Here is a 26,932-nt window from a genome sequence, read left to right on the forward strand (position 1 = left end):
GGAACAATTCCTTCCCAATGTGCCATCTAACCCTACTCTCTGTCAGTTTGAAGCCATTCCCCCTTGTCCTGTCTCTCCAGGCCCTTGTAAATAATATCTCTCTATCTGTCTTGTAGCTCCTTCAGGCACTGGAAAGCCACAATTAGGTCATCCCAAAGCTTCTCTTCTCCAGGCTGAACAATCCCTATTATCTCAGCCTCCTGGGTTTTAGGCTAAAAAGACTGACTTGTCTCAGATTTACTAACAGAAATTCTGAAACACCTTTTTCCAAACTTCCTTCCAGCCACGAGGTGTGAACCTCTGTGCCAGCCTTCTGCTTCCTTTTATCTCAGCCCTGGGAGTGACTTCACATGCCAGAAATTAGGGACTTCCCTACCTGTTTTCTGAAATGCTAAATCCCCAGCAGTTTTCCAATAGCATATTGTGGCCAACCCTGTGCAAACTCATTGTCTGGTGCTTTTTGTGGAAGTTAAACTAAAAAAAAAAACTTCCTATGGCCAGTATGATTTTAATCAACCTAAATATGCGTTTAATGGGCAAAAGTAAAAATGAATGTTTATGTCTCTTTCAATTTATTAAAAGAATTCTCCTAAATATTTTCATACAAAAGAAAAGGACATCGTGAAATAAGTTATTTTAAGTTAAAAAATGAGAGTTGAATGAAATTATTGTTTAAATAAATAAATAAAGCATTAACTTCATAGAAACATTTTTGCCTCTCATTCAAGCATGAATGTTCCAGCAGGGCTGGAACACTCTCAGAAAGTATTTAGAGCTGATAAAACAAAGCCTTTCACTGAAAACTTGTTTCACCTGAAAATTACTGCCTAAAACCTGTTTTATAAAAGGGTTCTTTCTTTTTTCTGTGGAATGGTGCTGAAAAACAGAGGAAGGCAGAGCTCCTCGTGACTCCATCACATGAAGGGGGGGTTGACTTTGTACCACCAGCACACCAAGGGTGCTGGTCAGCAGAAAGGAATGAGGGGAGACATGCTGGGGGTAAATCAGGAAAAAAAAACTGGGGGAGAATAGATGAGCAATAAACAGAAAACAGTTTGTTTTTCTAACAAAGAGGAAGAAAAGGCTGAAAGGACCAGAAGGGGCAGAGCATCCACTCCAAAGGAAGCATACTGCAATTGTATCACTCCTTAGACCAGGTAAATCAAGGAACTGACTGAGATACTGGATAATAAACATCCTCACATTAAGGGTTGGTGTGAGAAAGGACTTACATGTGCTGCTCAGTGGCCAAATGAGAGGCTGTGCCTTGAACTGCAACAATCCCTTCAGCTCAGCCTGGATCTCACAGGGACAAGAGACATCAGGCTGAGAAACTTCTGGTGCACAGGAGACCAGCAGAGAGGTAACTCACCTGTAGGATGTTGGGTTTGCTCTTTACATTAAATCTTTATGGTTATTAGCTGGCTAAGCACTGGCCTTCTTCCATCTGTCTGTCTGCAACTCCATCCATCCTTCCTTCCTTCCTTCCTCCCGTGAGCTTATTCCTCCTGCCATGGAAGTTTCATGGTTTAGGAGCTCTCAGTAATTTTATTTTAGTTGCTATTTTAAAGCAACCAGTTTGGCAATCCTGGGGGCCTGACACCCTTCATTTACCACATGAGCTGCCCTGCCAGGGAGCTCCAGATCACAGCTGAGACACCTTCAGCTCCTCTGTGCCCCCTCTGAAGTCAGTGATGCCAAGAAACAGAGCTGGGAATCACTGATAGGACAAGGGATGAGGGAGGAGTGGGGAGCCTGGTCCTTCTCACACCTCTAAGGGATAATTGTCTTTATTTTTAAAGAGACAGAGATATTTGGGGCTATATGACAGGGATTATTTAGGTTTTCAGGATGAATAGAGCCCTTGCAGTGTTCTTTGAGTTCACTGAAGTTTGGCTCAATGCAGAAGCCAAGAAGTAAAAAAATAGAAACCCCTAGCAACTCAAAAAAGATTACTAAAGATTATTACCTAAAAATCACCTGTGCTTGGTAACATAAGCAAAAGTCCAGTATTTTGAAGCAAAGAAGACCTTTTGGGCTGAAATGGACACCCTCCTCTTCATTTCACAGGGTGGGTAACTGTGGCAACCAGATCTGAACGGAACTGGAAAACCAGCCAAACATGTTGGAAGGAAACCCTGCCAGGGTGTTTTGGTTTTGCTGTTTCCTCAGGGATTATCTAGCACAGAAATTGATGGTACTGCAAATTCTAGTATTTCTATTTGACCTAATTTTGATTCTGGTTTTCAGCAAGAAAAATATCGATGCACAACAGTTTATGCTCCACTGAACTGGGAGGTCCCCTGTGCATTAAGTGCAAGGGGAAAAAAATGGTGGGGGTAGTGAATAGAAGATGAGTAATTTAAAATTAAAATTTCTGACAAGCAAATGAGTCTGTGAAACTAAATTCAGGTCGAGGGTGACATCTAGTGATGCTCAGCACACAATCCTCTCACAAATTCTGCCCGTTTTTGCAGTATTCTCACCCATTAATCTTTCCCAAGGTACACAGCTCCACCCAACTTAGCTTGTTCTATGTCTCTACAAATTTTTTTCTTAAACTGGAAGCAGAAATAATACATTTCAATACAAAAAACGAACAGTTTGTGTTCAGTTATTCCTATTGAAATCAGGCTCCTGTCCAAAACCTGGTCCAGTCTTTCCTGGCAGGGTCAAGAGGGAGAATTTCACCTCAATTCTCAATTTCACTTTATTTTTATTATTTAGTTTATAGCTGTGACTAAGAAATAAAGCCCGAGGAAGACAGGAGGGAACTGGGAGGGATGAGGTGGCTTGGACAGGACAGTGGCAGAGTGTCCAACCCAGCTGGACACTCAGATACCCAGGGAAAGGAGGCACTGGAGCTGTGCAGTGGAAGCCCATGTGAGCCAGGCTGGCTGGACATGTGGCAAACTTAAATTTTCCATATGTTTCACCAGAAATATCATAAAACAAATATTTTCCCATAAAATGTGGGTTTCAAAATTTTTCAGGCAATATGAGTTAATTTTTTAATCCATTCAATGTGTCCATTTTGGTAAATAGTGGGAGAATTCAGAAAAGGAAAAAATAGAGTAGAAACTAGGAGACAGAGATAATATATCTACTCATTAAAATGAAGAAGTTGGTACACGATGCCTAGTTGATGGAGGTGTAATTTTTTGGCTTCTTTTATAAAAGCAAATATTCTTTTCTCATTCTTCACTTTTTTTGTACAATACAGCTGCAAAGCACAGTGGCAGCTTGATACATAAATAAAGGAAATCTGTCATTAGCAGTGAGCTGTTAGTTGTTCCTCTGTGAATTGGTGATGCACAAACTACTTAGTTGCTGAATTTTGAACAACAAAATGTTTCCAGCAGTTTTCTGCCTTTGACAGTGGTTCATTGTCACCATCAAGGAGAGAAAAGCAACAACCCACATGTTTCTAAAAGTAACAATTCTTCATCTATGTGAACAATTTCCTTTAACTTCCTACTGTGTGCAACAAACAATAATAAAGGAAATCATGGAATCATAGAGTGGCCTGGGTTGGGAGAGATCTTAAAGACCATCTTGTTCCAACCCCCTGCTGTGGGCAGGGACACCTTCCACCAGATCAGGTTGCTCCAACCCCCATCCATCCTGGCAGCACAGAGGTAAAATCACTTACCTGAAAGGGGTGAGCCAACCCTGACAAGGAAAACTTCGTAAAATTATGATGAAGTAACAAACCCAAGCAGTGAAAAGTTCCTCTCAGATTTAACTGAAGCTCAATGGCCTTTAGGTAGCACAGATCACTCCTGCTTCCCCTACAGCCTGTGCCTTAGAGTCAAGAAAGCTTTGCTCAAGCTGGTGACACTACCCCAATTCATATTTTAACTTATTTTTTCAACTGCTTAAAAGATATTTCATGCAAAAGTCTCGTCCTATGAATATATCTGGTGGTGTCCCCCTGTTAATCTGGTGTTGCATACAGTGACACACATGAAAGCTAAGATATGTTAAAACCACACTATTCCAAGGTAAAAAGTGACAGCTCTGTGACACAAGATGGCACCAGACACTACCTGAACTTCAGGCTATTAAAAAGTGCACCATCAAAGCAGTATAAAATCGAAGAGCCATATACAAGGGTTTAAATGGGATGAGAGAGAATATGACAAACGCTTCAGTGACTGTGCCCGGGGTGTCCCCCAGCTCCTGGGAATGGCTGGGGCTCAGCAGGGGCAAGCAGCGAGTGCTGAAAGCTTCTAAATAGCAAGAAATTGGCTGTGGAATCAAAGAGAGAGCTAAAGCAACGCTGAGGGCTCTGAGGGTAAGTCGGATCACCCTTCCGAAAGCTGTGAAGCACAGCTGCAGCATCCTTTAATGAGGCACAGGGGAGTCAGAGGAATCAGGTTCCTCTGCAGTCCAGGATGGCCTTTGCATCCTGGAAAGAGCTCTGTGACCAAAGGATGCCTCTCATCCCACAACCTCCTTTTGAAACTTTGAACCTTTCATCAATCAAAACAGATATTTTGGTTTTGACAAAAGCTAATATTAAAAAGGATGATAGATTAGAGCTGCCTCCTCACCTTCCCCCTTTTCATTCTGATCATGGCATCCCAGACTGGGACAGCTCTAGTACAGTCCCCTCCTGCATTTTCCATCTTGGGTTGCAAGTGCCAGGGTCAGAATAATGCTAAAGGCATTATCTCTGTGTCTCAGGTCAGGGATGTTGCTGGCTGAAGCTACACTTGCAGATGTTCATCTCTGCCCAGGCTTTAGTCAGGAATGTTGCAAACAGTGACCAAGTAGTCACCAAAATCCTCACCCTTTATGCACTCAGTGGTGTAATTTAAGGCTCGACCAAGGCAGCGAGTCGCCAAAACTTGAACAAACACGTTTGAAAGGCCATCATTTCTGAAGTGGGGGCTATGACACATCACAACACTGAGAACACAGCCCAGCTCCCTAGGTGCTGGCTTTAAAAATGATTGACAAAATTGGTGTTCAAATGAGGAAATTCGTGGAAATAAAACTTGCCTTTGAGCAGCCCCTTTTGGCACAGTCTCTGGAAGAGCATCCCCAAGAGAAGAGGCCTGAGGGCACAGCCCTGGGCAACAGCAGCAACAAAACACTGAAATGGGTTAAATCAAGCCCTGGTGATTTTCCCTTCAGGAGTTATTCATCATTATCCCCTGTTTTACAATGTAGGGAGCACTCAGCTGCACTCTCTTCTGTGTTATCAGCCATAGCTGCTATTAGGAAACCTAAGCCCCCAATGTTAGCCAGTGGCAGGTTGTTACTAAGAGCTTTTTTAAAATTCCAGGCTTGGTGTCAGTGAGTTAGTCATCATCAGGCTATTTGCTAAGCTATGGAGAGAGCAGAGGGACATCTGCAGGGCTTGGTTGTGTTCAGTTATCACTTCCCACTTCATGGGGATATTGAAGGAAGAGATTACAAGGAAAATACCTGCCCAGCTACAGAGGAGAACACAGGATGCTCAGACTCCCAGACAATGAGCTTCCTGCTCTGCTTTCCATGGAGTCAGAGGGAAAGGAGTACTATATTTGAGGGGAAAAAAGGTATCTTGTAATTGAGATATAGGAATAAAGCATCAAATCTCAGATCTCCATTGTGAAATGGTAAAAACAGTATTTTGTGCCCTGACATTTAATTAACCAGTGAAGGAACAATAACCCACTAGGCAGGGAGTAAATTTACAGCAGTGACAGATCTCCAGACACCCTGTCAGCAGAGAGTCTCTCCAGACCTTCCACACCAGCTGGCATGGCTTGGAGGAGGAAAGGCAGCATTGGCTCACATAAAGAAAACCCTTTGTAATATTATCCCTATGTATTGTATTTAGACACCCTTACTATGTATACATATATATATAAATTAATAAGTAACAACCAGTCCGGAAAACAAAGGGAATAATAAAGCACAGGTTCAGAAAAACCAAATTCAGGGGAAGCCAGGAGGGGTTTGAAGGTTCACTCTGCAAAAGTTAGTGAAGCAGTGACACAAAATGCTTCTATGAATGAGAGAGGTCCTGAGGTCAGGCTTGGGTGGTTTAAGGTTCTGGCATCTGGCCTAGAAGAGCAAGGAGAAAAAACATTTTAGGAAGTTTCTAAGCAGCCACAAAAGTGGCCTTGGTGAATTCAGCTGCAATTTTCTTATTTCTGCCATCAGAAGTTGTTCAAGATGAGTGACAGGGGAACCTTTTCATCACAATGACTTTTCTGGTCAAGACAGTGTTCAGTACAAACAAAACCTAAAATATCCCCTTGTTCTCTTGTGTTGAATAGGAAAATATGCTATTCAGAAACACCTAACTAGAGATTACTATTAAATATAAAGATATGTAAATAGCCTTGTGTACTTGAACTGAAAAAAAAAATAATAAGGAGGAAGAAGAAATTGTATGAATAACTAGTTGTCTCTTCTGTTTTCTGTAATAAATGGACACAATGTTACATGAATCACATTTGCTTCCCAAATCTATTTTGCTTTCCAAATCAAAAAGATTCTGTTTCTGACAGAAAATATTCCCTATTAACACTCTGTGATTTGACATTACTCAAAACAACGGGCTCATATTTCAAATTTCAGAGTCTAGAAAACCTCTGAAACCTCTCTAACCCTGAAGAGCGTTAAAGTCCCATCTTACTGTTGAAGGGCAACATTTTGAAGGGCAGCAGTATGGCTGTGCATGTATGATTTGTTTAAGAGAGTTGTTTGTTATTCCCAGTTATCCCCAAACCATAACAAGTAAAGATTGCCTTGCTCTGTTCTGGAAGTTATTTGCAAAAGAAATGCAGATAAAAGCAGTGGAGTTGAATTTTTTTTTTTAACTGTAGAATGGTATCTTCCAAACAGAAAAGGAGTAGAACAGAAAATCCTTGAACAAAAAAAGAAAGGCAGAAGTTAGACCTAACTGGTAATTAAAATTAAAGGATAAGTCCTGACAGCTTCTGTCACTATTTTGGAAAAAGCAGCTGGGAGAGCTCTTCTGTAGCCAGAAAGAGAAAATCACCCATCCCGCAGCCTTTCCCACCTATTTCAGGAAAATCCCATACACTGAAACGCGGCTGACAACCAAGTACTTCACAATCTCACAGAATCATTAAGGTTGGAAAATGACCCCAAGGTCATGGAGTCCAAATTTTGACTGATCCCCACCTTGTCACCCAGCCCAGAGCACTGAGTGCCACATCCAGTCATTCCCTGGACACCTCCAAGAATGGGAATTCCACCACCTCTCTGGGCAGCCCCTTCCAATGCCTGACCACCCTTTCCATGAAGAAATTCCTCCTGATGTCCAACCTGAACCTCCCCTGGCACAGCTTGAGGCTGTTTCCTCTTGTCCTGTACCTCCTTCCTTGGGAGCAGAGCCCCACCCCCTCAGGCTCCCCCCTCCTGTCAGGGAGTTGGGGAGAGAGAGAAAGTCCCCCCTGAGCTTCCATTTCTCGAGGCTGAGCCCCCCAGCTCCCTCAGCCTCTCCTCATATGATTTACTCTCTGGACCCATTACCCTTCTCTGGTCTGGGAGTGGTTGGTGACTGGCACTGCAAACAATCCATCTCTGTCAGGTGAGAAGTGGCAGCATCAGGGAGAAAAAACCTTCATCAATTTTCTGTTTGTGGGATTTTTTTTTCCATCCCTCTTGTATGACTTCTCTGGGAGAAAGCAACACTGGACTGCAAGTACAGCAACAAATTGAGACACTCTAAGCATCAGCAGAACAATTTGTCCCAATATCCATCCACCCACAGCATCTGACAGCTCAGGAAAATCATCTTGAAAGCTTGCCAGTCTCCAAAGTCTTACAATTCTCTGTAGTGCCAGGAGTGAGGTCAGTCAGCAGCATCAGGCTTTTAAAAGGCCAAATGCACCCCCTGCTCAGCCCCAGTACCACAGGGCAATGAGATTTATAAAGACAAGAGCTTCCAGGGAGATGAGGAAGATATTCCAGGGATTTTTTGGCATTGATGAAGCTGAGTAACAGAAGGCAGCTGGCTCAATCATGTCTGCTTGTCTTTCACTCTGTAAAGGAGAGAACAAAACTGATACTGAGTATTATTAGTTTAAAGCACTTAAAATCCCTTGAATATGACAAAGCACCTGCAGGTGCTGGTGAGTGTTTTGCAATCAGGTCTGCTTTGTCTCCTTTTACCCAGGGATGAGAAGGAAAATCGTAGATGATGTCCAGAAGTTGAGTCTGTTTAAAATAACCTGTTAACTGGCTGAAATTATAGAAATACTCATCTGAAAGCTCCCTCATTTCAATCATCATCACGTGCCCCTTCTCACTCATCACCAAGTTTGCCAGGCTGCCTCCTCACTGGTGCTTTTTCCTCCAGCCAGGGGTGAAGGAAAATTTGGTGGGTAACATCTTAAATGATGCAAACTCCTAGTGCTTGGCTTCAGCTGGGATTCAGCTGGTTGTATCAGGCAAGGATTTACTCTTCCAATTTGAAAATTTCTTCCAGAAACCTGGTACACACATGTGTAACTTCTACTGTCCTCAGCTGATGTCAGATCTTGTCTCAGATCATAAAGTAATGTCATTAGCTATGTGAGAAATATGAACCACAATTTTTCGGAGGAACAACATTGAAATCTTTTCAATATTGCACCTGATACCTGACATTGCAAGTGATTCTGCAGTCTGTGACTCTGTTACCATAAGACATTGAAGGAAAAGACAGCATTTTAGTAGACAGCACTTAATCACCTGAGTGTTTACATCAGTTTCATCACAAGCCAGGTTCTTGTGAGGCTCCTACTTCCACGATTTTTGGAGTTTTAGAATCTCTAAAACATCCCAAACTGCATTTCTGCTATTTAGTATAACTTGTGATACCTCCATGTTTTCAGTGAAAAATAGTCAACAGGTTTTTTTCTTGAACTAAGTCAATACTCAAGCAATTCATGATTTAAAAGGTGAAGAAGATCAGAAATATCATTTACTGCATTTGTCAAGTGTTCTATTATCAAAAACTTAAACTCTACTAAGGCAGCTCTTCAGCACTGAATAACTCTGTGGGTCAGCAGAGAGTTAAGCAACCATCCTGGAGTGCCCAGATGATGAATTCAAGCACATGTTTACAGATATTCCAAACCAAAACACTCCTGAAATGTGCACAGAATTCAAACCCAGCACACTTTGCTTTGCTAAGATTAAATATTCAATCTTTTAAGTCCTTTTTTCTAAAGAATAAAACATCAGAGGTCTTCAAGAGTTTTTCACTCACTATTTTGGCTACTTGGAACTACAGGAGAGTATTAAATACCTGCTGCATGGGAGCAACCACATGGGAGCAACCATGCTCTAATTTCCTTCAAAATTTCCACTTTTGTCTGCCACAAACTATTGTGGGAAAAGAGTGAAAATAAAGGAAAGTGATATGCATTTATCTACCATTATCAGCTTAATCTCACGTCAAGCATTACACGAGATTTTTCATTCAACAACCTCACAAGGGAATTTTCTGAGAAATACTCCATTATCCACATTTAGCAGTAAATGTTACTTTCACTTTACCTTTCCCTGAAGATTAAATAATTTCACTAGTGAAGAAACAACTAAATAATAACAACACAAAAAAAAAAAGAAGCTTTACAATATTAACTGCTTTGTAAAATATGACAGAGGGTTTCACCAAGGAAAACTGGTCATTTCTGCTGGTAGCTTAAACAGCTAAATCTTTGCCTTCATCACAGCCAATATGACATAAACTACGCTGATATCCTCTTATTTACAGCTTTTTTTTTCCTTAGGGAAGAACATGAACAAAAGCATCCTCAGTAAGAGACATCCCAATAATTTCCACATTTAGCCCATTTCATCTATGTGGGCTTGGGGTGGGTTGTCCTGACAATTTTTTAAGGGCTCTCATAATTTTTCTAAAGATCCATCTGCTCAATATGAAGCACACATAACTTTCAGTACCAGATTCTCAGACTAGATAATAATTTTAAGTTTGGAAGCCTCAGCAAAGAACAGCCCTGGCCTCGGCAGATAAGCAAATACGATGGCAAGGGTGTATCAGAGGATGCTGTAAAGAAATGGTTTGCTGGTTCACAGAGCACTGAAAGTACAGGGCAAACCCCTGACAAATCCAGGCTTGTGCTGATGATACACGAAAAGATAAACTGTCTCATCTTTTCAGGTAAAAAAAAGGAATGGAAATTAGATCTTGCACTTTCCTGGCAAGAACTCCAATCAGTAGCCCAGAACACAGAACAGTGAAGATCCACTTTGCTCTAAACTCACTCTAAAAGGAAAAGGCCACTAAATATTGTCAAATCTGGGCACAGGTACAGTGTAGTGAGGTACCTGTGGGTGTCTGTCCAGCTGCCTTGCAGACCCTGGGCAGGCTCAGGCACAGCCAAAGCTGAGACATGAACAGGCTGAGATGCAAAAATCCTGCTGGAGTGAGTCCAGAGGAGGCACCAAAACAAACAAGCAGCTCTTCTGTGAGGAAAGGCTGAGAGAATTGGGATTGATCAGCCTGGAATAGAGAAGCTCTGAGGTGACCTAACTGTGGCCTTCCAGGACCTGAAGAAGCTACAAGAAAGATGGAGAGAGACTATTTACAAAGGCCTGAGGGACAGGACAAGGGGGAATGGCTTCACACTGACAGAGAGTAAAGTTAGACAGGATATTGGGAAGAAATTGTTCCCTGTGAGTGTGGGGAGGCCCTGGCACAGGTTGCCCAGAGAAGCTGTGGCTGCCCCATCCCTGGAAGTGTCCAAGGTCAGGTTGGATGGGGCTTGGAGCAACCTTGGGCTAGTGGAAGGTGTCCCTGCCCATGGCAGGGACATATTTTCATAATAAATTCATTGTTCATTTTTGCAGTCTGGCCTTCAAGCTGCTAAAAATTTTTATTTTTGTGGGGTTTTAAATTATTGTTTATAAAAGCACAGAAGAGTGTTTTCTTCAGTTGAACCGTCCAAGTTAAAGAATTGATAGCAACTACAGGGACAGTGACCAAGGACTTCTCTCATTCAGCACATCATGGGATTAAAAGGCTATATTGGTATTTTCAACAGCGGGTTTGTATTGTGAGTGCAGAGAATAAACAAGAGCACAGCTGAAATAGGACCCTGCTCTTGGTGTCAAATAAATGTACTCTCACAATACTTGGAGAGAAGGCTAAGCACAGGAACATTAGTCAGGGACTGCTGAGCCCAAGACAAGAGGTGAGAAGGGTCTTTTAGTCACTGATTTAAAATAGAAGATGGCACTTCACATACATTAACAGAGTTGCAAGGAAACATTCTGAAGTACCACAAGCTTACTGACTCACCATGATCCAGCAAAGCCCAGAGATTCAAAACTTTGACTGGTCCCACCCAACCTGCAGGAGTTCCATCCTGGATCTGCACTGACAACAGCCCTGAGCACATCCCAGGCTGCAGGTTTTCCCCTGGAGGCCTTGGAAAAAGAGGTGGAAGGGGCTACACACAAGGCAAAACTGGGGGAGTACACACAGACATCTCACATCCCTAACTCTCCAATCTTCTCTTCACCAGGTCATGGTGAAGGGAGGACCTAAACCAAGTTTAGGACCTAAACCATTTCATTTAATAGGCTCTGGATTGCAGCAATTGCTAAAGCTCTGCTCCCCTGCCCAAGACAAGTGGTTTTCACTATCTGGGAGATGGAGGACATGAATGTGTAACATCATTTTAGTGCATTTTAGTGATTTGCCACCCCTCAGATGCAGTGTAGCAATATCCAGGACACAAATCCACTGCCACCCTGCTTGGCACTGCAATAGTCACAGTCACTACCTCTGTCTCTGGCAATGAGGCAGGAACTGACAGCTGAGGGGCAGCAAATTCTTATATAGGTTGCAAAATATATTGTGACATCTCAGATCATGTAGGTTTTCCAATGCTGAGCAGAGAAATCCCCTTACACCTTTTGAAAATAAAGGCTCACACGTTGCTGTCTTTTGCGCAAAAGCAACTTTTTCCCATTTTTGCAAAGATCTCAGAGTCAGTTTGAGCTTGCTATCAGATACATGAGGCTCTAGCCCACTATTTTTAGCATTTAATGGGAAAGCTGATAGTGCCATTAATCCACTTTGGTATATAACATTCAATTTCCACTTCAAATTGCATCTCAGAGCAAATGGTAGCTTGATTCCTGCTGTCAGATATATTCAGAAATTTATGATGCAACGCATTTAATGACTTCCTGCTCTCAGCTGAAGCTGGGAAAATCTGTAGTAGTCTTTTGAGACAGTGTGGCATCAAGGGATGGAGCATTCTGGAGGGGAGCTTTACAGGACTATCACAGGATGTTGCTGAGGCTGTCCAGGTGGGCAGCACAGGACTGGAATGTAAATGGCAAAGCACTCCTGTAAATTGGTGTGTATGTGGGTGCCTCAAACCTAAGTGCCCCTCCACCAGCAGGTAGTCCAGAGCCAAGCCCAGAAGGATGTTATCCCTGCAGGGAGAGCTCTCCTGCACGGATGGGAGCCTTTGGATCCTGTGCTTGCCCTGGGAAGACACAGCCTCCACCTGCCACTTCAAAAGAGAGCACACGAGGACAGAGCTGGCAGGGAGGGACACCTGCCCAGCCTTGCTCCTGCTGGGCTCCTGCTCAGCTGCAAAACAACATTTCCAAGGGCAGTGATAGTTATTATGTCTAAAAATCACTATCTTGAGTGTACTCCATCAGCTCAAAAAAGCTGGAAACCAGGAACTGAAGCTCAAAACGGAGAGAGCTGCTCAAGACTTAAATCCAGACACTTGGACAGATGGAATATCTTTTCCCTACCATGGTATCAGAGGCATGGGGGAGATAGCTTGCTGCTATACTTGTTTAAAGATATTTTTAAGATATCTGCTTTAAAATACACCACTGTGAATTTAGGGAGAGACCAATTAAGGTCTTTAAAACGTTAACTGTAAAATTGGTGAGCAAGTCCCCAGCCATTTATTCAACTTAAAATTACTGCAGTGAATATTGTCCTTGTAAAACGATCATGTGGAGGTTGAATTTGAGATTTGTTGCGTCTTTCTATTGAATTACGGGTGCATGATAGTAATTCTGCGGGCTCGGAAGGAAACTGGAAAAGATTTGTGACTTTTTGAGCTGTGAGAGAAGCCTCAAACATTCGTATAAGTGATATTGTATGGCTTTGACTTTAAAATACTTCTCAAAAGCATGAGTTGTGAAGTATTCAGACACCAGCAGGTGCCATCAAAAAAAAACAAACTAAGAAAATTCACCAGAGAGATGTAGAATGAATAAAGTGCAAGGAAAATCTACTTTATACTTAATGATAAATGAAAATCTCCCTGGTCTTTCATAGGTTTAAATCAGTACAACCCCAGTTAAGACCAGTCACAGTGGGATCCTGTGAGCAAAAGAAGTGGCTGGGGAGAAAAATTCTTTTTTGAAAGAGAAAAGAAAGGAAAGGCACAGGGAAATTTGTTTCACTTCTCCATCAGAGATGTGTCTTCCAGTGCAGGTGCCCAAAGGTGCAGGGACGGTCCATCCCTCCCCTGGGCAGGACCCGGATGCCCAGAATAGGCATAAAGTTTTGCTGGATGAAAATCCCGCTTTTCAGAGGAATTTTCAAGCCAATCCCTCCTGTTCGGTACCTGCAGAGGGCGTCAGACGGTTTCAGATGTGCTGGGGATGCTGCACCAGGTGCTTGTGGCTGTCAGTCACAAAGGTGCTCGCTCTGGAATGGCCAATGCTCTGCACGGAGGACGAAGTAGGAGTTGTTTTTTCTTTCGTGCACGTATAAATCCCTTAGTTCTCTTTTCCATTCTTGCCACTGAAATAGCAACAGATACTTCTCTGAGCTGGAACATGCTGGCAACAAACCTGCCCCAGCAGACGGGAAAACTCCCTACTTTTAATCACCGGGAGAGCTAAAACCAGCAATGTGCTGCTGCCGATTTTTCCCTGCAGAGAAAACTGTTTGATGCCTGCGAGGCTTGAAGCTCACTTTCTTACACAGGAAAAAGCAGTGTGTGACTGACATAAAACTCGCTGTAAATGCATAATTTTTTTTGTGTTTCCACTTGTAAAAGTGACCAAAGAAAAGTCCAGCTTGATTCCACCCCATATGCACAGCAGCAGCTTGGAAGGACTTGTTTTCCTTTTTCTTTCTTTTTTCTCCCTTTTTTTCTCTTTTTAACCTGTGCTCTATCAGGTCCATAATCAGTTGTGAATTCAGCTCCTTTGCTGACAATGAATACCACACACTCTGCATTTTCATTTCAGCCTGTGCAGCTTAATGTCACCGAAGACTTCAACGACTCCACTCTGAACAGCAGAAGTGGCGATGGATTTTGTGAGCAGGTCTTCATAAAAGCAGAGGTCTTCTTGACTTTAGGGATCATCAGCCTCCTGGAAAACATCCTTGTCATTCTGGCAGTGCTGAAGAATGGAAACCTACATTCTCCCATGTATTTCTTCCTTTGTAGCTTGGCTGTGGCAGATATGTTGGTGAGCATGTCAAACGCCCTGGAGACTGTCATGATTGCAATCCTGAGCAACGGCTACTTGATCATTGATGACCACTTCATCCAGCATATGGACAATGTTTTTGACTCAATGATTTGTATTTCTTTGGTAGCCTCAATTTGCAACCTCTTGGTTATAGCCATTGACAGGTACATAACTATTTTCTATGCTCTCCGTTACCACAGCATCATGACTGTGAAGAAAGCTTTAACCTTGATTGTGGTCATTTGGATCGCTTGTATCATCTGTGGCATCATATTCATTGCCTACTCAGAGAGCAAAACTGTCATTGTGTGTCTCATCACCATGTTCTTTACCATGCTCTTCCTCATGGCCTCCCTCTATGTCCACATGTTCCTGTTCGCCCGCCTGCACGTGAAGCGAATCGCAGCCCTGCCCGTGGAAGGGGTGCCCTACCAGAGGACCTGCATGAAGGGAGCTGTCACCATCACCATATTGCTGGGTGTCTTCATTGTCTGCTGGGCACCTTTCTTCCTCCACCTCATCCTCATCATTTCGTGCCCGATGAATCCATACTGCATCTGCTACACCTCACACTTCAACACCTACCTGGTGTTGATAATGTGCAACTCGGTGATTGACCCACTCATTTATGCTTTCCGGAGTCTGGAGATGAGAAAGACTTTCAAAGAAATAGTGTGTTGCTGTTATGGCATGAGTGTGGGACAGTGCATGCTATAAACCTCTGGCTTTGGGTGGAAAATGCCCACAATAGGTGTATGCATATATATGTATGTATTATCAAGATACACAGCAGCTCACTTTTAATGCAGTGCCTGAAGGAAGGGTGCAGGAAAGAAAAATGCCTTCTACATGATGCCTTGTTTCATACTTTTCAGAATGAGAAACAGTTTCAACTGAATTATATGAAGTTTTTTAAATAGTTATAACAGAAGGAAATCCAGAGTGGCTTAAAAGTAGCTTAAGAAACTTACTGGGAAAAACAAATCCTGAAAGGGAATACTACCTTCTAGAGACTGAAAAAATGTTCTCTCTACCATTCATTTGTGCCTGTTGCTTTATCTTTGTGTCATCACCACCAAGTCAGTGTTTTCTAAAAGATTTGATTAGTCACCTCTGTGGAAAGGTATTCAAAAGCCCAACAGGTAACAACATTGTTCCACACCTACTCCTATGCCTCCACCTTTTAATGAAAGAACAGACTGATATTTATGCTGTTTGCTCTAAAGCAACCCAAGTACAATTTTGGAGGGGTGAAAGTAAACATTTCTCTTGCACTGAGATCAGTCAAATGAAAAGGAATCACAGTATCAGTGACAGTGTGATTTAAACAGCTGCCTGATAAGATTGACTCATATGAAGGCTTTTACATTATTTATTGTAATATAGGAGTATTATATCCTTGAATATTGAATTATTTTTTTAAGCTGGAATGCACTGATTAATGTAGTGTTTGGTCTGTTCATAAAAAGTCACAGAAATCGTCTTTTGATAAACCATCACTAATGAGACCCACAGATCTGACAATCAGGAATAGCTAAAATGCAAAATAATTTGAATCTAGCTTTGTGTAAAAGCTGCATGGAGTCATTAGAAATATCCACCTGGCTAAGTTCAGTTCCTGAAAAAATAAGATGTTTATAACAGATAGAACTTCTATTCATTGAGAAATTAATGTCATGGGTCAGTCTCTTGTTACTTAAGCTTTCCCCTGAACTCAGGGGATGGACACTCCTGCACTGGGAACAAGGAAGCAACATGCTCTTTGCCATCATTTCCAAACTCTGTGTGCAAGTCAGTGGCATGTAAAGCACTCAACTTCAGCTGCAGTAATTTAGTCTGTGCCTCTGCTTTTTGTAGGAATAAACCATGTCAGTGGCCTTCAAACAGCACTTTGTAACTGAGCAGAGGCTGATGCAGTTTGTGTGCAACAGGTACAGGCACTAGTGCAGGCAATGCCAGGCTAAGAAAACTCTGAGCCATCCTAAAGTCTATTTAGCACCTTTCTGGTACCTTGCTTTTAGGAGAGGCAGCATCCCAAACCCCTCAGGGTTGTCTATTGCTTTCAAACATCTAAAAGATCTCATTTGACTTAAGACTATCTTTTTTATTTCCTCCTCCTATTTCATTTGAATGGAGTTGCTCGGTTATTATTATTAGAGTTATTTCTGGGGCTCTCTCTGTCAGGTCAGGAACAGTTAATCCAGCCCAGAGCTTCCCCACCTATTCTGCCTCCAGTTCTGCACTCACACTGGTCCTGGTACCCTCCAGGCTGAAGGTGTTTTCCTGCCCCTGGCTCCAGATCCAGCTCTGGCTGCTGTGAGGAGTCACATTTCACACTTTGTAAATACTGGCCTGTGTTTGATTCTCAGCATCCTACAACCTACATAGGGAGCAACCCAACATCCCAATCCTATGGCCAAGGAGCCAAGAGCCATCTCTCCCTGTGCTCTTCCCACACTGCCCACCAGCACTAACCCACCTCATGTTCCCTAATTCCCTTCCCTCTGATTACACCCTAAATTCCCTGAGTTCTTATTTCCTCCCACAATCACATCCTCCAGATATCCCCCCTCCCAAATCTCCCACTGTTCCAACAATTACCTAATTTCAGAACAGAACAGGCACAAATGAAAATTTTCACCAATTTTGGGCAAAAATTAGAGAAAATCCCAACCACTGGCAAAGAATGCTTTCAGCCTTACCTGTGCCTCACAGAGTTCAGCACTACCAAGATCTGTTCTGTTAGCTCAGCCTGTACACTTTGCAACACCTGATGTGACACATTAAGATGAAATCAGCACAGGAAACCACACAACTGGCCTAGTGTGGAAAGACTGTACTTGTAAAAAAATCTCTACCTGTTGTCATTGTTCTGTATCTTTATACTCTGGAGCATGGTTTGCCATGATATTCTGCTCAGGTTATTGTGTATTTAGCTTTTATTGCACCTGATGTCCTACTTATTTCCTTTTAAAAGCGATTTAAACAAGACCGATTCATACTGTGCTTTGCCTTTAAACAAAACATCCGTGTGCTGAATAAAACAATCTGAAGAGATCACTTAGAGCCATGTTTGCTTCTATCAGAGCACCACATCATGTCAAACCAGTCTGTGGGCTGGCTCACAAAACTAGAAATAGAGTCTAACACTGGGCAAAACCTCTTAATTCACAGAATCATGGAATGGTTTGGGTTGGAAGGGACCTCAAAGCTCATGAAGTTCCACCCCCCTGTGACGGAGAGGGACACCTTCCACTAGACCAGGTTCCTCAAAGCCCCATCCAACCTGGTCTTAAATTCTAAACTCTGCCCACAGAGCTACACAAAAGTGAGCAAACACTCCAGATTTCTCAGTCTCACATGCAAACAAGTTGGGGAGAGAATCCATAAAATCCCCCAAAGATCTCTCACCCTTTCTGTCACCACCCTCCCCACAGGTTATCCACAGAGATGGGTGATGGGTTTGTCCAGCTCCAGTTCCAGATTCTCAGCTCTAACTCATACTTTGGAAATCCATGGTGCAGAGTTCTGCACAGAGCCAGGATGATATCCATCACAAGCCTGGGAAGGGAAAGAGGCAGTTCCATGGGACTGAACCCCCAACAGGAGTTACTGAATGAACACTCACAGCTACAGCTCCAGGTGTAACGTGGAAGTGGAGGGAAGAACAGGACTGTACCCTAAGGAAATATCCCTGCAATCGGAGGGACAGACCTTAACACTTGGATGAGAAAGGAATCTTGAAACTGGAAATCCCCTCAGTCCTCAGGGACAGCAGTCAGGACTCATCCAAGAGATACAGAAGCACTGGCAGAGCCCAAACCAGCATCATTTCCCAGCAGTGCCCCTATAGGTGTGTCCATACAGCAGAACAAAGACATCACAACACATGCAGGGACAGGAGAGCAGCCCCTGACCCGAGCTGGTAACCAGAGCAACATTTCTATCTCAGAATCTGCCCCTGATCAGAACTGCAGTGAAATGTGACCACTACCAGAGTTGTTACTATTAAACCAACATGTAATCTGTTCATAATAAGAAATATTTCTTCCTTGATAACAGTGTTGGGCTGAACAAGATATATGCAGTTTCCCCCTAGATGATCTAAGAAATGGTAGGCTGAGAAAATATTTTTTTCATCTAAAGGTGTCATTAATACAGATTCATTGATTCAGTTTGTCTGCAAAAAAATTAGGCAATTCATAGGCATCACTGTGAACTAATAGGATTAGTAGGATTAGCATTTGCTCAAAGACTTGTTAGAAAATCCTCATATATTTAAGACAAATATTTGAGTTCACAGGAGCATGAGTAATCCTCCTAAGTCAACTCAACACAGCACATTCTGTTTCTTTCACATTAAATTCAGCACTACACAGGCAATTTTCCCATCAATAAGTGTCTAAATATTTTATAATTGACAACATTTGTCTTAATGGACAAATAACAAAGTCCAGGCACAGAGTGCTGCCTTCAAACAAGGTCATTATTAGGGCCATTAGTACAAATAGCTTCATTACCTCTTCACTGAAATAAGATGGTTCTATTTGTTGAAGCTTAGTTTGGGACCAGGGTTTTTTGGCTGTACTTAAACCATTAAGGAGATTTTGAAGGAATCCAGTAAGGAATACAGCTTCACAACATACACTGAGAGCCCCTTTGCTGGGCAACACAGCCCAATCTCAGCTCCAAACCTCTGAGACGGTACAAGAGAAACCAGGTGACCTGGGCACTGAGACACCCAGCACGGGCACAGCAAATGCAACTGTTCCACAACAGCTTCTTCCTTCCTGCCCCACCATCCAAGAGCACAGGCACTCAGACCTGCTGATGTGAGATGATTTCATGTCTTCAAACTGACAGAGAGTAGAGTTAGATTGTATACTAGGAAGAAATAGTTTCCTGCGAGGGTGGGGAGGCCCTGGCACAGGTTGCCCAGAGAAGCTGTGGCTGCCCCATCCCTGGAAGTGTCCAAGGCCAGGTTGGATGGGGCTTGGAGCAACCTGGGCTAGTGGAAGGTGTCCCTAGGGGGTGAAATGGGATGAGCTTTAAAGTTCCTTTCAACCCAAACCATTCTATTCTATTTTATCCCTTTTAAATAAGGCACAGAAATCTGGACAGCATTCAGTGGGTTAGGGGGTGCAGAGCAGAGACGCTGACACAGCCTCCTCATCTCACTATAAATGGTGCTACCAAGCTACAATAGGGCTCTCTGCTGTTCCCTTTTCAGAACAGCTCTGGGTACAGGCACAGATCTATTTTTTTAATGACAACTGTAACACAATGCCCTTGATCAATCCACTTTCAGGTGGAAGGCAGAGGAAAGAAACACCTTTCAAAGAACGCTGCAAAGACTCATCAAAATTCCTGTCCATGTATATCTCTGTGTAGAATATTCAAATGGTGCTGTTCTGCTCAGTTTTGAAGGTTAAAGCTTAAAAGATTAAAATGCAGCCTTGTTCCTAAGTGGTTCAGTTAAAAATGTACATTAAGTGGGTAGAGGCATTGAGAGGAAATTTAAAGTAGATTCTTAAGGCCAGAGCCACAGGTGAACCCACTGTGCTGGCGGTGGTGCAGCATCCCAGCTGCACGTTTCATTGTGTTCTTTCCTGGGCTGGCAGGTAATGGGGTCACTGCTCAAGTCAGATGTTACACTGATGAATGGAAATAAGCTCTATCAGATTCATTCGAAAGAGAAAAACATTGCTTTTGATGTTTCAAATCTGTTTGGAAAATAAACATCTTTTTGTTCTTCATCCCAGTCATTATATATTTCAAAAGCATTTTAAATGGTAGCACAGGGCTCTGCTCATTCATCACTCTCACAATTTACACCTGTTAGAGTCAACCTAAAATCACTGGGTGAGGTCCCAACACAGCACTAGGGCTGATTTCAATAAAAGCACATTTCCATCCCACTCACTAAATCAGTGTTATACAAAGTAGCCCTAAATCTGCCTGATGTGGAGAGGATTGGATGTCACAGGCAAGTCAGAAATGCTTCTGAAACAGAAACCATAAAAACTGTAACATGCAAATTTAGTGTTTGGACAATGTGTTGGTTGGTGGGGCGGGAGTCCAGGGGTGGATACTTTATCAGGAAGACCAGGACCTCAAAGAGTTAAGATAAATTTGTGTAATATTCACATCATTCTGAAAACACTAGTGAAAAGTAGATCTACTTGCTATTTTTACTCACTCAGCTGACTGTGCACAAGAAAAGGACATACCTGCTTGTTCTGGGATGGTGATGGAAATATATTTATTACCTGGTAAAATAAATAATCTGAAACTTTCATAGTTCCACAGTTAAGTACCTGCCCTAAGCTGTTATGAATTTCCAAGGTTCCTTTGTCCTGTTTTATATTTTTCATTTGTTTGTTTATGAAAACACAGTTTTGATTTGAGGCTATTTATCTCTTGTGATTATAAACAAAGGCACTGCTCAAGTGAGATTTACTTAGGAAATCCATAAATCCATGATGTTATTGCTCAAACTGTCTCCATGAGTAACAAACGCAGTCAGAATTCACCTTCAAGCCCAACTGATGCAGTTTGGGTTTGTTCTGTACCTATTACTGATTCAAGGCCAAAAATGAACATTCTAGAGAAAAAATGAAATATAGAGAGCAGTCCTAATTCACTGCAAAGGGGAGAACAGGCAGCACAATACTTTCAAGACATGATTGATATAATCATTACTATTTCAAGGATATTTTCAAGGATCACTACTATTTTTGGCATATGCTGCAACTGAATTACAAAGCCAGAGGCCAAACATTATGGACTTGAGACTACTCTGTATTAACATATAAATATTATAACCAGGTATTTATCAATGTAACAGTGAACACACTTTAAATTAACAGGATGAAAACTTTGGGGTTTTTTGAAATAAACACCCACACACTGAATCAGAAACACTTCCAGCTATTTAAACTTACTAATTCAGCTTGAATTGGCATTTAAGTACAGACAGACCAACAGACATTCTGAGAAATGAATGTTTCTTTAGACCTACACATTCACAGAGGTACAAGAAACTGGAGGAGAGGTTAGAACAGCTACAGACCTGCTACACATGTTCCCCTTCCAGTTTGCTCACTCGATGCAATCCCACATTATCCAAGTAGTTGAGTAGCAATTGCAGCCCCTCTCCAAAGAAGCTGTGCCACAGAAACCACCTCCCCCAGAGAGGCCATTACACCGAGCTGATAATCTGAGCAGTGAAAAGGTGCAGCTGGGAGAATCACTCTAACCAGTTATTTCCTGTGATGAGAAAAGGCAGCCAGAGCCTATTAGCACTCATTTCATTAGGGGTTCCTATTGCATCTTAACAGAGCTTGGCAGCAGTGTTTGCAAGGCTCGAGTGAAAGCTGAGAAAAGCCTCCAAGTGTGATTCAGAATAAGTGCATTAAGGAGTATTTCCTCTGCCACTCTCATACAGCTGAGGGTCATCTCAGGACTTCTTCAGCTCCAAGTGTATTTAACTCATTTTCTGGTTTTATAATACCTTGTTGCATAGTGAGGAATGTTCCCAAAGGGTAATGCTGCAGGCAAGGAAGTTCCTTCCAGCAGTCGCTGGAGAAGATGAGGCTCTTCTACTTGCTGTCCAGCAAACTCAAATTAGGCCACTGCTGCACCAGATCCATGCCAGAAACCACTTTCTTCCTCAGGTAAAGGGAGCTGACAGGGACTGCTAAAACTGAGCATGTTAAATGTTTTGTGCCTAATTGTTTTGTCAAGGTAAAGCAGTCACACAAAATTTCATATTGAGGAAAAAGTAGAGAAGGAGCATAACTTTTTCAAAATAACTTGTTTAGGGAATAGGGAGTCTTTTTATATTTACCTCAGTGAAATACTGAATTTCTGTCCAACCTTGTAGACCTTGACCTTCCCAAACCTCAAAGGAAATAGTGAAAAATTTACGAAGTTGAATTTTTTATGAAATTCTGGAAAGGATCAGGCAGAGTCATCTCGATCCCTTACGGTTATGCCATCACCTCTGAGATACTAGAGAAAATCTGGTTTCAAGATTGTCCAAACACTTGGAGATCTGGAGTGACAGGACAAGGGGGAACGGCTTCCCACTGACAGAGGGCAGGGTTAGATGGGATACTGGGGAGAAATTGTTCCCTGTGAGGGTGGGGAGGCCCTGGCACAGGTTGCCCAGAGAAGCTGTGGCTGCCCCATCCCTGGAAGTGTCCAAGGCCAGGTTGGATGGGGCTTGGAGCAACCTGGGCTAATGGAAGGTGTCCCTGCCCATGGCAGGGGGTGGGATGAGATGAGCTTTAAGGTCCCTCCCAACCCAAACTGTTCTATGGTTCTACAGCACTGCCCACAGGCAGGAGTCCCAACATGCCATGAACTAATTCCATGAATCAGTGCAATTCAGATTTTCATCCCTACAGGATCAACACCTCAAAGAAACCATAAGGCAAAAATGAGAGGCAAGAGAAAGCTGGATGGGAAACAAAGTCTGAACAGCTGTGCAAAACAGCTACGGGATGCATGTGGTGATATTTGGGACACAGGAGAGGGAAAGATCCAAGGATGAGTATCTTTGGTGCTGTTTAGCAGAAAAGAACCATTAACTATGAAACCAAGAGCCCACAGCTAATTAGGACAGATATCATGATTAGTCCTATCTGATTTCACAAAGCCTACATGTTACTCCTTCAGCCTTTAAGAGCAAAGAACCTCTTCACAAACCACTTGTCTCTCAAAGTGAGGCTGAGCTTACTCTTCATTCTGGTAAAACACCAGACCTTGTACTTGTAGCTTTTTGTTGCCTTGCTCTTGGTAGCAGTCAATTATGAGATACTTGTGAACAGCTTTGCCTTTAGTAATCTTAAAATTGTACAGCATGTACTTGGAAATGTGCTCTAAATCAAGGACTTGTAATTGCAAGTTCTGAAATGGTACATGGACAATAAATAAAGATAATCTTTCATTTTCACATTTCTCTGCATGCAAGCAATTGAGGTAGACTTGGTAATTCAAAACTGTTAAAACAAATCAGAAGTCAGGACCAAACATGAAGCAGGCAGCAAACTTGTCTCTAAGAAAGCAACTAATGGTTTGCATATACAACTTGATGTACAAAAATTAAACCAAACACTGCACTAGTGTCATAATCAAGTGTTCTGCATTATCTTTTATGTTTACATAACAGACCATCTATTTCGTCTGAAGGACACAAGTGTCTGTCTCAGCACCAAAAACATGACAGCAGGGGCTACTTAAAAACACTAAACAAGGGAGACTGTCAACTCCTGCATTGTGGAGTGAGCTGAACATTCAGTTCCAGGGGAAGGGAACAGCAGAGAAGGACAGTGTCCATCAGTTGGCACCAAAGCAGAATCACAGAATATTCTGAACTCGAAGGGACCCACAGGGATCATCAAGTCCAACTCTTAAGTGAATGGCCCACACAGGGATCAAACCCACAACCTTGGTGTTTTCAGCACCATGCTCTAACCAACTGAGCTGAGCTCAGGTTCAGCCTTAAAATAGATTTTCCGTTTTAACAGAGTCAAGAAAATTCTCTAAAATCAATGTTTCTTTCTCAGGTTTGTTTAATCTTACAGGGACACCATGCTGCTCCCTGTGACATCTGTCACAGCAGGCAGTCACAAACAAAATCTGACTAGAAGATGCTGGTTTAGTCATTTCATTGCTATTTTGTGTCCCCTTGCCAGCCATGCCATGGTGCTTCCAACCCTATGCAGTGTCTCAGCTCTTACCCCTCTCCTCTACACCGATGGCTGAGGTTACTCAAATGACACTCAGCAGACAAATAATTCCCCTCATTCCCTAAGTACTACTTGGCACTGCTTCCCTGTTTAATGCCAGGTGCAACAACTGGGAACTTCACAGGATGAAGGCTAAAAAAAAAAACAAAACAAACAAACAAAGTCAATAATCCATGTATACAAGTGGACAAACCTAGATTTCTATAAATCACCCTACAACTGTGTAGCTGCAGTTCATATGCTGGTGGGTCATTACTATTCATACCAAAAAAAAGCAGGTGTGTGCACAGGGGTAACTCTGAACAACTTTCTATAGGCAAATATACTTTGGAGAGTACAGAAGTGAACATTTAAAACCAACTCAGGCAAATGCAATCAGTCATTGAGACCCCACAGTGGATCATTCACGAAATCAAAGAAGTTCCCTTTGGTTAAAATGAGAAGAAGCAGAAAAATGCACAGAAGGATTGGGAAGTGTGTGTATTTGTAGACAAAGGGACAGTTGCATATTTCAATGATAAAAAGTTTTTACTAATGAGCAATTGTTCCCTTCTGCCACCTGCATTTAGATCCACAAACGTGGGCTTTTTGCTTTTAACTGAGCGAGAGAAGTTGAAACTGAAATCAGTTACCACTGAGAACATGTACAAGTGGACTTGTGGGTGTAATAACAGTGCAAACATTGTTTCCATCACTGGTTCTTAGAATTTAGCCCCATTATGCACCATCTGACGTGCAATTTGATGTCTATCATATTGTTGTTGCCCAAAATTCTTTTGTTTGTTAAAGTCTCTTAGAATTGTAAACCAGAAATGCCACCAATTCTGTTACAAAGTTGATAACTACAAAACCCTAAAATTTAAATGCAAAGCTAGAAAAATGGGAGTTATATTGGAAACAAAAGCAGATTATCATAGGACAGTGACTTTTATTAAGAGAAAAAGATGGTACTTCTCTTTTGCTTTTTAATCAGAAATTCTACAAGTGGGTACTAAGTTGTTACAAAATCTACTGAAATTAAACCAGGCATACATGGATACAGGGGATCAATGAGACACACATAAGTGACTAAAAAGTGTTCTTAAAAATTAATCCACCAGGTAGAAAAACATGATGTTCTCAGATGTTCGAATTCATTGTTTTCTTCTCTCACATAATATCAATTTAACCTGGTTTAGGTTTGATTTCTTTCTAAATTCTGTGTGGTAACGCAAGTACAGTGAAAATCAATGTTCCCCTCTCAAAATGGAACCAATTACTCTTTAGATATGGTAGATTTTAAATATCATTTTTTGACCTAAGTGCAGCTCCTTACCAGAATCTAAGAGCTGTTAAATTACTGACAGTCCGAATGTATGAGAAATATTCCAACCCAGCTCAATTATTGTCTGAAAAGCAATATGTGAAGAGGTATTGAATATCCTACCGGGCACCTTTGGTTGCTTTACTTAATAAAAGTGGAATGCAAGGCTTAGTTCTCCCTTTGGTGCTGGTTTACAGACCAAAATGGTACTTAAGTGGTACCAAGGGCAGAAGCATCTTTTGTGTCCTTCCCTGCCTTCTCTTAAAGGAACAGGATTTCTTGTTTAGCCAACAAAACTTGCTCCTTCTGAGTTTTATCTTTGAAGGGAAGATATCAGAAAAGATGCAGGGGACCATGTCTTTATTAAAGTCAAATACTGAAGGCAGCCAAGTTGTCAGGGAGGAGATTTAGTTCAGGGAACAGTATTTTCCAGACTGTAACAGCCAAGAGACAGCTCAGAGAACACAATTTTCTGGGATAGCTAGAGCTATGTGACAGTTTGGTGTTTTGTTTTCTTAAATGCTGTCCCTTTGGTGGTTCTCCTTAATGAAAAATTATTCAGACATACTGAAGTAATACTTTCCTTCTAATGTGATAATTACTTCCAATTTGTTGTATAACTGCTAATCAGAAAAGGCAAATAACTTCCTTGGCATATGCACAAATATTGCTATTTAGAAAATTAAATCACTGATATACTACCCACTTTCTTGCTTTATTGGAAGCTGGTAAGAGCAGAACATGTAACACAAGGTTTTACCATTACTTTTCCTGTAGAGAAAAGTACATTAAGACAGCTCTGTAAATGGTGAGTGAGAGCTCTGCATGATCAAAACCACCACATCAAAGGACATGGAGCAATCAGATATTCTGAATAAAGGAAAAGATGGAATTAACAAAGAATACAGTCCCCACATTGAAATAGCAATGAGTACAAGATCATTAAGTCATCTGCATAATCAGTGAGCATGTGTTAAAAGCAAAAAGTAATTTCTGTAGGGCAGAAAAGTCTAGAAACAAGCCATATCTTATTGAGAAGTTGCTATTATGAAATATGCAATTGTTAAAAAAAATTTCTAACATGATTACATTGATGCTGCAATAGACTTCAAAATTCTTTTTGTTTCCATTGTGAATTCAAAAGCACAGTGTGTTGGCACCTGTGTAATCAGAGCCACTTTGGCTGTACATTTATGGGGTCTAAGTAGCTAAAATGTGTATTTTCACATCCTACAATTAGTAGATCACAGGACAAAATAGCAGCCTGTTAAGAACTTTACTGTCATCATGAGTTATACTTCTTTTTATATATGTTTATATATTTTCATATGTATATATGTATATTACAACGACCTGCAGTGACAGGACAAGGGGGAACTGGTTTCAAATTGAAAGACAGTAGATTTAGATGGGATATTGGGAA

The 26,932-nt window shown here is 41.8% G+C and overlaps 1 protein-coding gene across 1 annotated transcript; it reads left to right on the top strand.

Moving 5' to 3' along the window:
• The first annotated feature begins 13,756 nt into the window (after positions 1-13,756).
• MC3R (melanocortin 3 receptor) lies at positions 13,757-17,511 on the top strand. Its single transcript, XM_027710700.2, has one exon. The coding sequence runs from the start codon at positions 14,191-14,193 to the stop codon at positions 15,166-15,168; it is 978 nt and encodes a 325-aa protein (XP_027566501.1). The 5' UTR covers positions 13,757-14,190; the 3' UTR covers positions 15,169-17,511.
• The last annotated feature ends 9,421 nt before the right edge of the window (positions 17,512-26,932 follow it).

The sequence above is a fragment of the Pipra filicauda genome, unplaced genomic scaffold (genome assembly GCF_003945595.2).
Source record: "Pipra filicauda isolate LSUMZ 115617 unplaced genomic scaffold, ASM394559v2 scaffold13_size5146498_pilon, whole genome shotgun sequence".
NCBI lineage: Eukaryota > Metazoa > Chordata > Aves > Passeriformes > Pipridae > Pipra > Pipra filicauda.